Source organism: Malus domestica, chromosome 11 (assembly GCF_042453785.1).
Source record: "Malus domestica chromosome 11, GDT2T_hap1".
NCBI lineage: Eukaryota > Viridiplantae > Streptophyta > Magnoliopsida > Rosales > Rosaceae > Malus > Malus domestica.
This window is the reverse complement of record NC_091671.1, coordinates 37,353,506-37,365,784: the sequence shown is the minus strand read 5'-3', so window position 1 is coordinate 37,365,784 and position 12,279 is coordinate 37,353,506. Positions and strand designations below refer to the sequence as shown.

The following is a 12,279-nucleotide window of genomic DNA, read 5'->3' as shown; positions in this document are numbered from 1 at the left end:
CATAAGTGACAACTGATAAAGACTAACCTACTATCAACCAAGAAACATTTTCCAGTGGCACTACAAGTTAAAAAATGATGACTTACTATCCTCAAAGAGCTTTCGAGCAAGAGTAGAACTAAAAGCAGTCGGCCCAAACTGCCTATAAAAGGGGAAGCAAGCATCAGGGACAAAGAAACTCACCCATCAAACAAACAAACAAACATACAAACTCTGCTCTTAAGCCAGATTTGCATCCAAAAAGTTGAAATCAACCCAGATTCAGTCCTTTTAGCAATAGTTCTCTTAGAAAAGCGTTATTTTGTCTAGTATAAAAGCTCTGCTACCTCCCTTAGTGTTGTAGTATCGATTCCCTCGTGTAAACCTGTTTACCATTCATCCCTTTTTTAACATACAACCTCTATAAACTCAAAGAGAAATGGCTGCAAGAAGTTCAACCTTGCCAGACAAGGTGAAATCTTTCCAGAGTCTCTTTGTTTGTTCTCTAAATTATTAGATTTATTGCTTAATGCACTTTTCAGCATGTATTCAAGTCATTTCCACTTGTTTTCTATTTTAAGAGTCTCATTTGCATCTAGATCTGGTTAACTTAATAGATATGTTTTCATTAAGAGCAACTTGGAATCAAACAAATGACTTAAAGGGCTCTGGACTCCCTCCATTCGAACATACAAGATCATGAACTAAAAGTCCTTATTTACAAGGCAAGAAAAAGAACTTAATGCAAACTTAACCAATCTGTGACAATCCTTTGATAACAAGAAGTTTGAGTAACTTGGGGCACAAGTAATCAATTTAAAACACACTTGTTCTACATTTGCTATACTGAGATAGCAGTGGCACGCCTAAGCACTTTGTTAGTTTTGATTGCGAGCCTCAAGACCTACTCCTAAGGCCCCACAAAGGCACATTTCATAACTAACTTTGTATTCTTCTTGTAGTGTACCAACTAGCAAGAAGACCCCAACACTCACATCACCAAGTGCCAGAGCTGCCAAGGGGAGCTGTGCAAGGGTCGAAATCTTTGCCCGAATAGAAGGTAAAGCCTAGATCTAAGAGGAATGAGAGAGAGAAAAGGATAGATGAACATATGATTTTGTTTGGCTGAGAGAGAGAGAGAGAGAGAGAGAGAGAGAGAGAGAGAGAGAGAGAGAGAGAGAGAGAGAGAGAGCTTTGGGTGGATGATAGAAATTTGTGTGGTGTGGGTGGGTTTAAGGGAAGAGAGAAGATGACTGTGGGTGGGCATAAGTCTTTGAGAAAGTAATAAAGTACTAATATAATTGTGTCTTTAAAAGTAAAAATTGGACTCAATTGACATAATTAAGTCCATTTATTTATATAGTTGTCAGAAAAAAATTTGATTTTCAAATTTACATGCTTATTCGTGCTTAGTACAAGCAATAATGTATTAATTTTACATTGGGCACAATACGTGCCCTATATCATATATTGGCACTTTTTCACCTTATTGGTTTTCAGAAAGACACAACCTATTTTTTCTGTCCTTAATTTCGTACCCAAAAGCCATTTTTCTTATAATGAGAGATTCGTCATTCTGAGAAGAAGGAAGAAGATTTGTTAGAATAGCGATTTCTTTGTTAAGCAATAAGAAACTTATGATTTGATAAGCACTACATCTTTAGTTACTGGAATCATGTAGTAGGATTCTCTCCTCTGTTTTTTATCCTCCCCTTTCCTGGAAACATCTTATATTTATTTTTTAAAGAAAGAGAAAGACAAAATAAAGAGTGTGAGAGAAGGTAAGACCATCTCCAAAAGAGATGTCAAATTTTGAACATAAAATTTAAATTTTGAACATAAAATTTAAATTTTGACAACTTATGTGGTACTTTGACATCTTTTAAAATTTTGTTCTCCAACTGATATGTCAAATTAAATTATTATTTGATTATTTTATATAATAAATTATTAAACTAATTAAAAATTAATATATGACATTTAAAGTTTAATCAGTAATCTGTTCACATTCCTTGACTGAAAAGAAGAAAAAAATAAGAAAATTGCATCGGTCAACTCAACATAATTATAATAAATGATTAAACTAATTAAAAATTAATAAAATACATTTAATAATTAATTAAAAAAACATTTGAAGCTGTTGTCAAATTTGACAACAACATTTTTTTTCTGCCAATCCATGTCATCGCCACATAGGATTTGACACTGAGAATATTAGTGTGATCTTTTTTTTACTATTATAATTTATGTGTATATTTTTTACATTTCCTTTGAAGATATTTAAAAAAAATGAAAAAAGAAGAAAAAAGAATCTTAGTCCTAGAATCATATTTAATCCTCTAATTTTTTCGGAAAGGTGGACGGGTTCCGTGAAAGGTTGAAGTGTGGGTGGGCCACAGGTTATTCAAAAAATAATAAAAAATAAATATGTGAGCTTATGTTCTAAAAAATCAAGACAAATAGGGCAAAAAAATTATTTTTATTTAAATATAATAATACAAAGGACACAAAAATGATTTTCGTGTTCTTGTAAATTAATAAAAAAAACCTAGAATTACGGATATCGAGAAGTCACTTCCAAATTTTATTGATGGTACATACAAACTTTCGTGCTCATGCTCAAGTTTTAATAGGAACAAATACACTTTCCATTTTTTTTTTGGACACAAAGTAAGGGAACGTTTGAAATAGTTTTGTGTTCAATAAAATTTAAAAAGCACAAATATGCTTTTGTGCCATTGAAAATGAAAAGGGCACAACTCAATTGTGGTCTTAGCCTATTTTTATTGTAGTGCCGTTTGCTTAGTTGCTAGCTCCAGAGGCCGACAGGTGTCACTAGTTTAGTTTCTCTTTGGCTCATATATTTAAATGACACTATTGCTTAGAATGTGCGGCACTGTATTTCTAATTATTATTTTTATGCTTGAAGCCGATGATGTTGGAACAAGTTTTGTCAGATCAGGATAGTGAGGATGAGGTTGATGATGATGTTGCTGATCTTGAAGATCGAAGGGTATAATACTAAACCTCCTCTCTCTTGTGCAATAGCATATGTTTCTTAGGCAACTAATTTTCGGTCAGACATGACCTTTATTAATGGCTGATCGAGCCATCGAGGAAAAGATTTTCTTGCCATCTGGACTTGTTTTAAGTTCTTTGTATTCCCGTGCACTGATGTATCTGCGCTGAACATATGGGAGCTTATTTGGGAATATATTAGCTCCACCTTACATTGATGTGGCATCCAGCAAATGAACAAGTGATATTTTACTCTATTGTAGATGCTTGATGATTTCGTTGATGTGACAAAAGATGAGAAGAAAATAATGCATATGTGGAACTCCTTCGTGAGGAAGCAACAGTAATTTCTCTATACTTCTTAATTCTTTCAATAACAACTGTTGGACTTGGATATCAAGTGGCACTTTTGGTAGGGCTCTTCATTTGCACTAATAATTGTTTGGGTTAAAACTTGAACTTTGGGCTCAAGAAGGAGTTGGCCCAAAAGGAGGTCTGGAAAGGGGAAAAGCCCGAAGCCCAGCCAAAGCCCAGAAGGCAGAAAAGGCCTTTCCCGACTAGGTGCAGATCATTTGAACCACTTGCTCACCTACTTAGGGGTCAAGTGGTGTAGACCAGCCAGCTAATCAGCCTAAAAGCATTTTACAGGGGCAGTACAAGTAAATAGCTGATGAGTCATTACCCTTCAAGCTGCATTCGGGCAAGATTACTGCTACAGGAGGCCAAGCCGAAGTGTCTATAAAAGAAAAAAGAGAAATCAGAGATAAGGACACTCAATCAAACAAACAGATACAAGTACAAACTCTGCTCAAAGCCAGATTTGCCTTCAAACGAAGCTGTAGTCAGCCCAAGCCTTCATTCCTCTCGGGATCAACCCTCACCCAAACCTTTTGTAATAGCTCTGCTACCTCGTCTTAAAACTTGTTGTAGTATCGATTTCTTCCTGTAAACTCATCTCCCTACCCCCCCTTTCTAAAGCTCTCAAACCCCTTGATAAACCACAAAGATAGGAAGTTGCAAGACGATCAGCCTTGCCCGACCCTCTTTGGTTTTGTCTTTTCATTCATTAGCCTAGCAATATGTTGTATACTTCCAGTTGTATTGAAGTTATTTCTAGTAAGATGACGATTAAAAGACTCTCTCAATTCTTGAATCCGATTTGAATATGTCTTCACAGTTTAAATCAGATCTAAGTTCTAAGCTCTCGGGCATGTAAGATTGATCATTCAAAAGTCCTTGGTCTCAAGGCATAAAAAAGAACCTTATGTGGACTTAACCCATCCACGACAAGCTTTGATAAACAAGAAGTCCGAAGTTACTTGAGGCGCAAGTAATCGACCTATCTCTTAGTTTTATTTCTATTATATTATGATTATAGTAGAACGTTTGAGTATAGAAGGAATTCTGATGGGAAGCCTCAAGGCCTATATCTAAGGCCCTACAAAGGCACCTATTTGGGTTCATTCTACTCTGCGAGCTCGGATAATCAGAAGTATAATGGTTATAACGGTTCTGCAATCAATGAAACAGACATCGTATATTCGAGTGCTGGGTTAGTTCTTGATTGAAAGCCTCAAGGCCTACACCTAAGGCCCCACAAAGGCACCTGTCATAACTAACACAGCCTCTCGGGTATATGTACAACTAAAACTCAACATCTATTTTACATCTGCCATGCTAAAGATGACAATGGCACGCATGAGCACTTAAAAGTTAATCTTGATTGTGAGCCTCAAGGCCTATACCTAAGGCCCCACAAAGGCACCTTTCAAAGTTAACTATGTCCTTCTCTTTCAGCCTTGCCCGACAAGCCCGCCAGTAAAGCAGAAGCCTGACAGAAAGCATCAACCGGCGCCAACCTCTTGGGGAGCTGTGTGCTCGTCGGCTAGGAAACATCCCCGACGGAAATTCCAGCCACGAACAATAATGCTCAGTGATGGACAAGCACTGGACCAAAAATAAAGGGACAAGTTCATTTTCGTATGTGGAAGAACATTATTTTTCTCTCGATTCTTTATGACATATTTTGTGTAATGTTTAGCAGGGTATTGGCTGATGATCATATTCTTTGGGGGTGCGAGGCAATTTTGAGGTTGCACGGGCAAGATCTTGTCAAATATCCTGCTCTGATATGGTAATAATTGCACTCATTTGATCGTTAGTTTCTTCGAATTTATTGCATCTAGTCATTTACAACCCCCTTTATCTAATTTTTCTAATCCATTCCTAACAAATTAAAGCCTAAGTTTCATGAACTTAAAAGTCCCTCGTTCAAACGTACCACTAAAGACTATATGTACAGTGGCGTTCACATAAGGACCTAGTTTAAGTATTTAACTATTTTCACTCTTTGCCCTCAAGATTTTTTTTGTCAGACCTTTTCTTTGGTTTTAAGTTTAAGGACGTCACCTTCAGTATTGAACAGTTTCTCTGTAAAGTGATTTTGTCTTTGCATCATTCCTGCCCCTGTCCAGCCCCTATCAAGCGAAAGCCATCCGGAAAACACCTAGTATCATTTGACTGACTGTTATATGAGAAGAAGATAATTTGTCTCTTCACGCGCTTGATGCTTTACGTATTGCCTTGGAGGAAAATGTAGCATTATCATGCTTTGCTTTTGATTAGCATTTCTGAATCTCAAACAACGACTCACTTTGGCAGGTGTTGGAGATTATTTATGCTCAAATTGTGGAATCACGGTCTCCTTGACGCACGGACCATGAACAACTGTAACATAATTCTTGAACAATGTCAAAGCCCAGCGTCGGAACCCCAAAGTTGAAAGAGTATTTTGTTGCTTCCATTTTGTATTATGTTTGCTTATTTCGTTGTTGGGTGAAAGATTTTTCCGTGCCTATTGCCTTTGTTGTAATGAGCTGTATGCGATTTTCCAGATGAATGTAGAACAGTACTATATGTATCCATGTATATTAAAAATATGAAAGAAAACATAGCAAAGATATTTCAACAAATGTCTTAAAAAAAATTTTAAGTTCTTTCTTTACAGTGATTTAGTGTTCAGGTTATGTTTTAGTTGCCTTTTTTTTTTAAATAATTTAGTCAAGCTATATGAATAAAACTAACTAAATTGATAATAACCAGGAATAATTGCAATTTGAATCTATGCTTAATAGAAAGATAAGAGTACCAATTTTGGTGCAGACTTAGGTTTAGTCAAGTTGGTTAGCGTGCTCTTTTGCTTTACTTTCAAAGTCCGAGTCTTTATTTTTGTAGTACAGATGAATTTAGTGTAGAACATTTTTGAAAAATATGTGTCCTTTCTATGGGGAAACCTATTTGTCCCTTCACTTAAGATTAACGTATCTTTATCGTACAAACATCATATTCAAATTTTTTTTTTTTCTTTTTTATCATCATCGAAAGATCATCATTGCACAAAATTATTTAATTTGAAGATTATTTAACCATCTTTTCGTGTGAAAATCAATCGATGATTTTAATATAAAGCCCATCATAATAAATTGCACTTTTGTTGATGCATATGAATTATTTGGAAAAAAATTTTGGTCCGGATCACCACCATACGATGTTGCGATTTCACTAAAATTATAGCACTTCACTAAAATTATAGCACGTTTGTTTATGTACTTTTTTATTAATATATTCTAAAGTTGCGACATCAATTTTATGCTTATCCATGTTATAAAAAAATTTCGGTTATTAACGCATCATTATGATGTGCCAACCATTAAATTTGTCCCAAGTCATGGAAATTTTTCAGTATATCATAAATACGATCTGATATATTAAGTGTCTTAATGCTATTGGTTGGTGGTTTTTTTATTTTATTTATTTATTTAATTTTTTTTAAGTTTTCAATCAATTGTATTATTACACTTGGATCCCTACACCTGCATGCAAACTGACACCAAACCATCCTCTTACGTACCACCATCGTTTTACATGTGAATCAAGACTGGATATAAGGTGCTTACAGGAAGCAAGCATTTTCCACACCATTCAAACAAGTTCCTCATCACCAAAACTCCATCTCTCCCTTTACTTTCCCCTCTCTTTCTCGCTACAGGTTAATGGAAGCCTCACTGGGCACTGTTGCCCTAACTGTTGTTTTGGTTAGCATTGTAGCGTGGGCATGGAGTTTGCTGAATTGGGTGTGGTTCAGGCCAAAGAAATTAGAAAGATACCTGAGGCAACAAGGCTTGGCGGGCAACTCCTACAGACTTTTGTTTGGAGACTTGAAAGAAAGCTCCATGATGCACAAACAAGCAAGATCCAAACCCATGAACCACCTCTCACATGATATAGTGCCACACATCCTCCCTTTTCTCCACCAGACGGTGATCACCTACGGTATGTCAAGTCTTATTTGTCAAATATGTATGTATATATGTGTGTGTGTGTGTGTGTGTGTGTGTGTGTGTGTGTGTGTGTGTATACTAATTAGTATTGTGAACTCTCACCGTATGCCAAATATTTGATTACATTCATATCACCATACATGTGTAGTACTCTGTATAAGTTAAACATGACATGGATTAGTTAATTAAACAAAAACTAAAATTTGCAGGTAAGAATTCTTTTATTTGGATGGGGCCCACCCTGAGGGTGAACATTTTGAATCCAGAAGATTTGAGAGATGTCTTAAACAGATATGATGATTTTCGGAAGCCACTTAGTAATCCAATTACAAAGGTACTTTCACAGGGACTCGTAAATATTGATGGTGAGAAATGGACGAAACACAGAAAGATTATCAACCCAGCATTCCATTTAGAGAAGCTAAAGGTATTGTACTGTATATTTCCAACATGCATTCAAAGTTTCTTTAGTTTTCTTTTTCTTCTGTTCTTTTTGCATGAACAATACCTGGAGATCTAATTAACAATTGTGTGTATTTTATAAGTAACTAGCCTCCCTGTCGTTTTTCATTGTTCATATACTCCACCAGCACTATGAACAATTATTGGAGATCTATATATATATGGTGATAAAGCGATAATTACTAATTCTTCTCATTGCAGTTTATGGTACCGACATTTTACCAAAGTTGTAGCGAGATGATTGACACATGGGAGAACTTGATGGTCAACGAGGGTTTATTGGAGTTGGATGTGTGGCCTTGGCTTCAGAGTTTGGCAGGCGATGTGATTTCTCGAGCTGCATTTGGAAGTAGCTATGAAGAGGGAAAGAAAATATTCCAACTGCTGAAAGAGCAAGCGAGAATTGGTGCAACACTTCTAAGAAGCGCAACAAGTGTCTATATCCCAGGATGGAGGTAAAATTTAACTTTTTTATTGGAAAGGGAAAAAAATTACTACTATTGTAATAAGTTCTTCTTTGTGCAGGTTTCTACCATCAAAAATGAACAAGAGGATGAAGGAAATTAATAAAGAGATAAGAGTTTTAATCATGGATATTATAAACAAAAGAGAAGGAACGATTAAGGCAGGTGACGACATTAATAAGGATGATTTATTGCGTATGCTTTTGGAGTCCAACTCCAAGGAAATTAAGGAACATGAGAACAACAAAAACGTTGGAATGAGTATTGAAGATGTGATTGAGGAGTGTAAGCTGTTTTATTTTGTCGGGCAAGAGACCACTTCAGCATTGCTTGTTTGGGCAATGGTTTTACTAAGCCACAATCAGAATTGGCAAAATCGAGCAAGAGAAGAAGTCTTGCAGGTTATTGGAAGCAATAACACACCAACCTTTGATGCGCTAATGCACCTACATGTTGTAAGTGTCTAATGTTTTCTTGTAAACTAATTATATGTATAAACTTGTAATTTGAATGTTTTATGTCGCTTACATGAAACAATTAGCTGCACCTATAATATGCCCCAGGTGACCATGGTCTTACTGGAAGTTCTGAGATTATACCCACCGGGTGTTGAGGTGTCCAGAATCACTCACAAGAAAACACAACTTGGGAAATTATCATTACCAGCTGGAGTCGACGTCTATGTACCCATACTTCTTGTTCACCATGACAAAGAATTGTGGGGTGACGATGCAGATGAGTTCAAACCAGAGAGGTTTTCAGGAGGAGTTTCAAAGGCAACAAACAACAGATTCACATACTTCCCCTTTGGCGCTGGTCCGCGGATTTGCATTGGCCAAAATTTTGCTATGATGGAAGCAAAACTGGCCTTATCATTGATCTTACAACATTTTACCTTCGAGCTCTCTTCATCCTATGCTCATGATCCTTTAACATACACAACTCTTCAACCTCAATCTGGTGCTCACATAATTTTACGTAAACGTCGTTATTAGTTTTGTTAAGTATCGATGTTTGACATTAAAGTTCTAAACCATGTATTGTGTTGTAATGCATATATTTTCGCTAAATAGAACTTTGCCGCCTAATATGTCTTGCATGTTATTTCTAGCAGCTGCTTGTTAAGGAAAAACTTAGAGTACACAAGTAAACAAATTACTTGTATTACACACACAAAATATTACAACACTCAAAAGGACACAAAGACACACTTTAGAAGCAATGACACTCACTCACTTTCTAGAGACAAACTCTAGATCACTCACACTCCTCACAAGACTACTCTTACTTTTCACTCACACTTGGTTACTTGCTTGCTTGATTACTTCTTTCTTATTTTGTTGCTTTTCAAGACACACACACACACACACACCTATTTATAGGTGGTGTTCATCAACTTTCCCTCTGCCCACCGACATGGGCATTACATAATGGCCACACAATTGTTATAATAGCTAGACAATTCTAGCTTGTTCCCACCGACATGCTTGCTAGAACTTTCTAGCAAAATCCCATGTATAATTCATCTAGAACATCAAGACTTCATAATGGGCTAGGCTTTAAGTTATGGGCTGGTGTTGTACTTTCAACACTGCTACATAAGAATGAGCTAGATATAGATAGGCATAGTGACGCAGTGAGTTCAGCTTCGCCTGCAGGACGTGGCCTCGGGTAAGAATATTATTATAACCTAATGTGGTGCACATGATATGGTCCGAGTGTGATATATTCAGTTTAATGGATATTATTGTGATGGGTGATAAATAATTATGAGTTTCAAGGAAACAGGTTCTCTCTATCTATAACAATGCACATACCCATATCGTGTTACACTAACGAAAAACACGTATTAGGGTTTTAACGTGCAAGCAAGGTTAAAGAGAGAACCTAACTTCCTCCACACCGACGGCTCATCTACAGAATGTTCAAGAGAAAGTTTGTAGATGATATTTAACAACTAGTTATCAAGTTATGTGATTTACGTCTTCCCCATTAATTGTGTGAATATCATGGAGTTCAAGATTTTGACTCATAAATTGAGTCTCATGACTTTACCCAATTTTAAGTTTACATGTTGTATGCTCTGAGAACTCTTATGATTTTCCATTAATATTTAGAGTTTAATTATTTATTCCGTACCAGTTTTCATGATTGGTGATTTGGATTACATATCACTACAAAAAAAAAAAAAGATTTCGTCGCCTTAGGTTTTGCTCGACAACAATCCGTCAGGTAAAGTTTGTCGCAAATGGTAATTTTTGATAGTGTATATGATGAGTCCATATTATATTATATATGTTATCTTAATCTTTTAAGTTATTAAGTTTTCTAGTTTTTAGAAGACCATTTCTAGTAAGGATTTTATTTTGTATTAGTATAAATAAGGCTTATTAACCATTAGGGTTTGAGGGGAACACACACACTAATTAGGAGAACTGCTTTTGACAATTCAAGTTTATTTTCAAGGTGTTTTCTATCATTTTTCTATTTCAATAAAATTCTTTTTGTTTTATGATTGTTTGTAACTAATTTCTTTTGCTAGGGCAAGGCCACGAGGCTTAGCATGAATATGTAGTTTGTTGATGCACAAAATCAGTGAGGACTTTGGTATAACAGAAAGTGTCAAGTTTGTGACCTTCATTAGATTGCTCCGGTCACTAGTGTGGATAAGTATGTAAATGGATAGAGACAGGGAAGCAAACACAAGATGTACGTGGTTCACCCAGATTGGCTATGTCCACGGAGTAGAGAAGTTCTCATTAATTGTGAAGGGTTTACACAAGTACATAGGTTCAAGCTCTCCTTTTGTGAGTACTAGTGAATGATTTAGTACAAATGTCATTAGGAAATATTGTGGGAGAATGATCTCCTTTTATAGAAGAGAGTTTCTAGCTTTATTCTGACATTGACACGTGTCGTGTTGTGATTGGATTCTAATGTTGACACGTGTCGTGCTATGATTGGTTTCTAATGTCGACACGTGTCGCGCTGTGATTGGCTTCCTGGTTGAAAGGAAACTCTTCTGGGTCCTTGACGGTATAACGTTGACCGGTTTTGAGATTGGTCAAGCATGGTACAAACAGTGTTCCCCTAAGTTCCTGAGTAAGGGAAGCTCCTCGGTTGGGGACTTGTAAGATCCAAGCTGCTGAGTAATCACGAAACTTCTAAGTACCAAAGTGTGGTATCGTTTTCACTTGCCTTATCTGTCTCATAGGTAGATGTGGCATCTTCTCTGGAAGTACTTTTCCTCCATCCAAGGGTAGTATCTTTAACTGGTGGAGATGCACAAGGTAATGTATCAATTTCACTTGAAGCTTACTTGTAGTTTCGAACTTGGTCAAGCACGATACAAACCCTATAGTAGGAGTCCCCCAAGTCTTTGAACGAGGAGATCTGCCGAAAGAGGTGACAGATAAGGTAAGTAATCAGAGTTCCAAATAATCAATCCCAGATCAGAAGTTTGATTTCAAGCTTCAGCTGATTGTTCTCATTCTCCCTATCTTGTAGGCAGCAAGAAGGATAAAAAAAAAGAAAAAAGAGAAGAGATGATATGAGATACTTTTGCTTTTGAAGAAGTAACTTTCCACATGCTTATTCTTGAACTGGGCTGGAGGGTTTTCTGGTTTCCTCCAGAGTATAAGGCCGACTTAAGAATTTGAGGGTCAAAACAAGTCCATCAAATCAAAATTTCGTTCGAGCTTGATGATATGGGATACTTTTGCTTTTGAAGAAGTAATAGGTGAATCGGCACGTGTTCTGTTGCGTTTATCTCCACATACTTCCTTGTATCCTTTTCACTTGCCCTATCTATTCCTCAGGCAGATGTGGTATATTCTCTGGAAACACAAAATGTTGAACATGAGTACTCGAGAGCAATGCTAGGTAAGTAATCAGGAAAGGGGTTCCAAGCAGTCAGTTCCTAAAGCTGAGTATTTCGAGAGACTCTACTGAGAGTGCCCTTTCGGATGTGAAGAAAAGTTAAGCATTTTTTTTATTTGCAGGTCTACCTGGCTGTG

General features: G+C 36.5%; 3 protein-coding genes across 3 annotated transcripts in view; all 3 read left to right on the top strand.

Moving 5' to 3' along the window:
* The window catches only part of LOC103448911 (polycomb group protein EMBRYONIC FLOWER 2-like), a 44,680-nt gene extending 38,694 nt beyond the window's left edge, over window positions 1–5,986 (top strand). Inside the window, exon 22 of the transcript XR_011572930.1 lies at window positions 5,859–5,986. The gene's annotated coding sequence lies outside the window, so the exon portion shown is untranslated. The remainder of the gene's footprint in view (window positions 1–5,858) is intronic.
* LOC114819675 (polycomb group protein EMBRYONIC FLOWER 2-like) lies at window positions 2,794–5,986 on the top strand. The gene is made up of 4 exons (XM_070807736.1): window positions 2,794–2,992; window positions 3,261–3,340; window positions 5,042–5,131; window positions 5,659–5,986. Exons 1-4 carry the CDS (start codon window positions 2,912–2,914, stop codon window positions 5,777–5,779), a joined length of 372 nt encoding a protein of 123 aa, XP_070663837.1. The 5' UTR covers window positions 2,794–2,911; the 3' UTR covers window positions 5,780–5,986.
* Window positions 5,987–7,049: 1,063 nt separating this feature from the next.
* On the top strand, window positions 7,050–9,373 carry LOC103448941 (cytochrome P450 CYP72A219-like). The gene is made up of 5 exons (XM_029089141.2): window positions 7,050–7,329; window positions 7,547–7,764; window positions 8,001–8,254; window positions 8,325–8,718; window positions 8,827–9,373. Exons 1-5 carry the CDS (start codon window positions 7,050–7,052, stop codon window positions 9,256–9,258), a joined length of 1,578 nt encoding a protein of 525 aa, XP_028944974.1. The 3' UTR covers window positions 9,259–9,373.
* The last annotated feature ends 2,906 nt before the right edge of the window (window positions 9,374–12,279 follow it).

Coding starts and splice junctions, on each gene's coding strand:
- LOC114819675 (XM_070807736.1), top strand. CDS start 2,912: ATGATGTTGGAACAAGTTTTGTCAGATCAGGATAGTGAGGATGAGGTT. Junction 3,341..5,041: donor TCCTTCGTGAGGAAGCAACA/GTAATTTCTCTA, acceptor AATGTTTAGCAG/GGTATTGGCTGATGATCATA. Junction 5,132..5,658: donor AAATATCCTGCTCTGATATG/GTAATAATTGCA, acceptor TCACTTTGGCAG/GTGTTGGAGATTATTTATGC.
- LOC103448941 (XM_029089141.2), top strand. CDS start 7,050: ATGGAAGCCTCACTGGGCACTGTTGCCCTAACTGTTGTTTTGGTTAGC. Junction 7,330..7,546: donor CCAGACGGTGATCACCTACG/GTATGTCAAGTC, acceptor TAAAATTTGCAG/GTAAGAATTCTTTTATTTGG. Junction 7,765..8,000: donor TCCATTTAGAGAAGCTAAAG/GTATTGTACTGT, acceptor TTCTCATTGCAG/TTTATGGTACCGACATTTTA.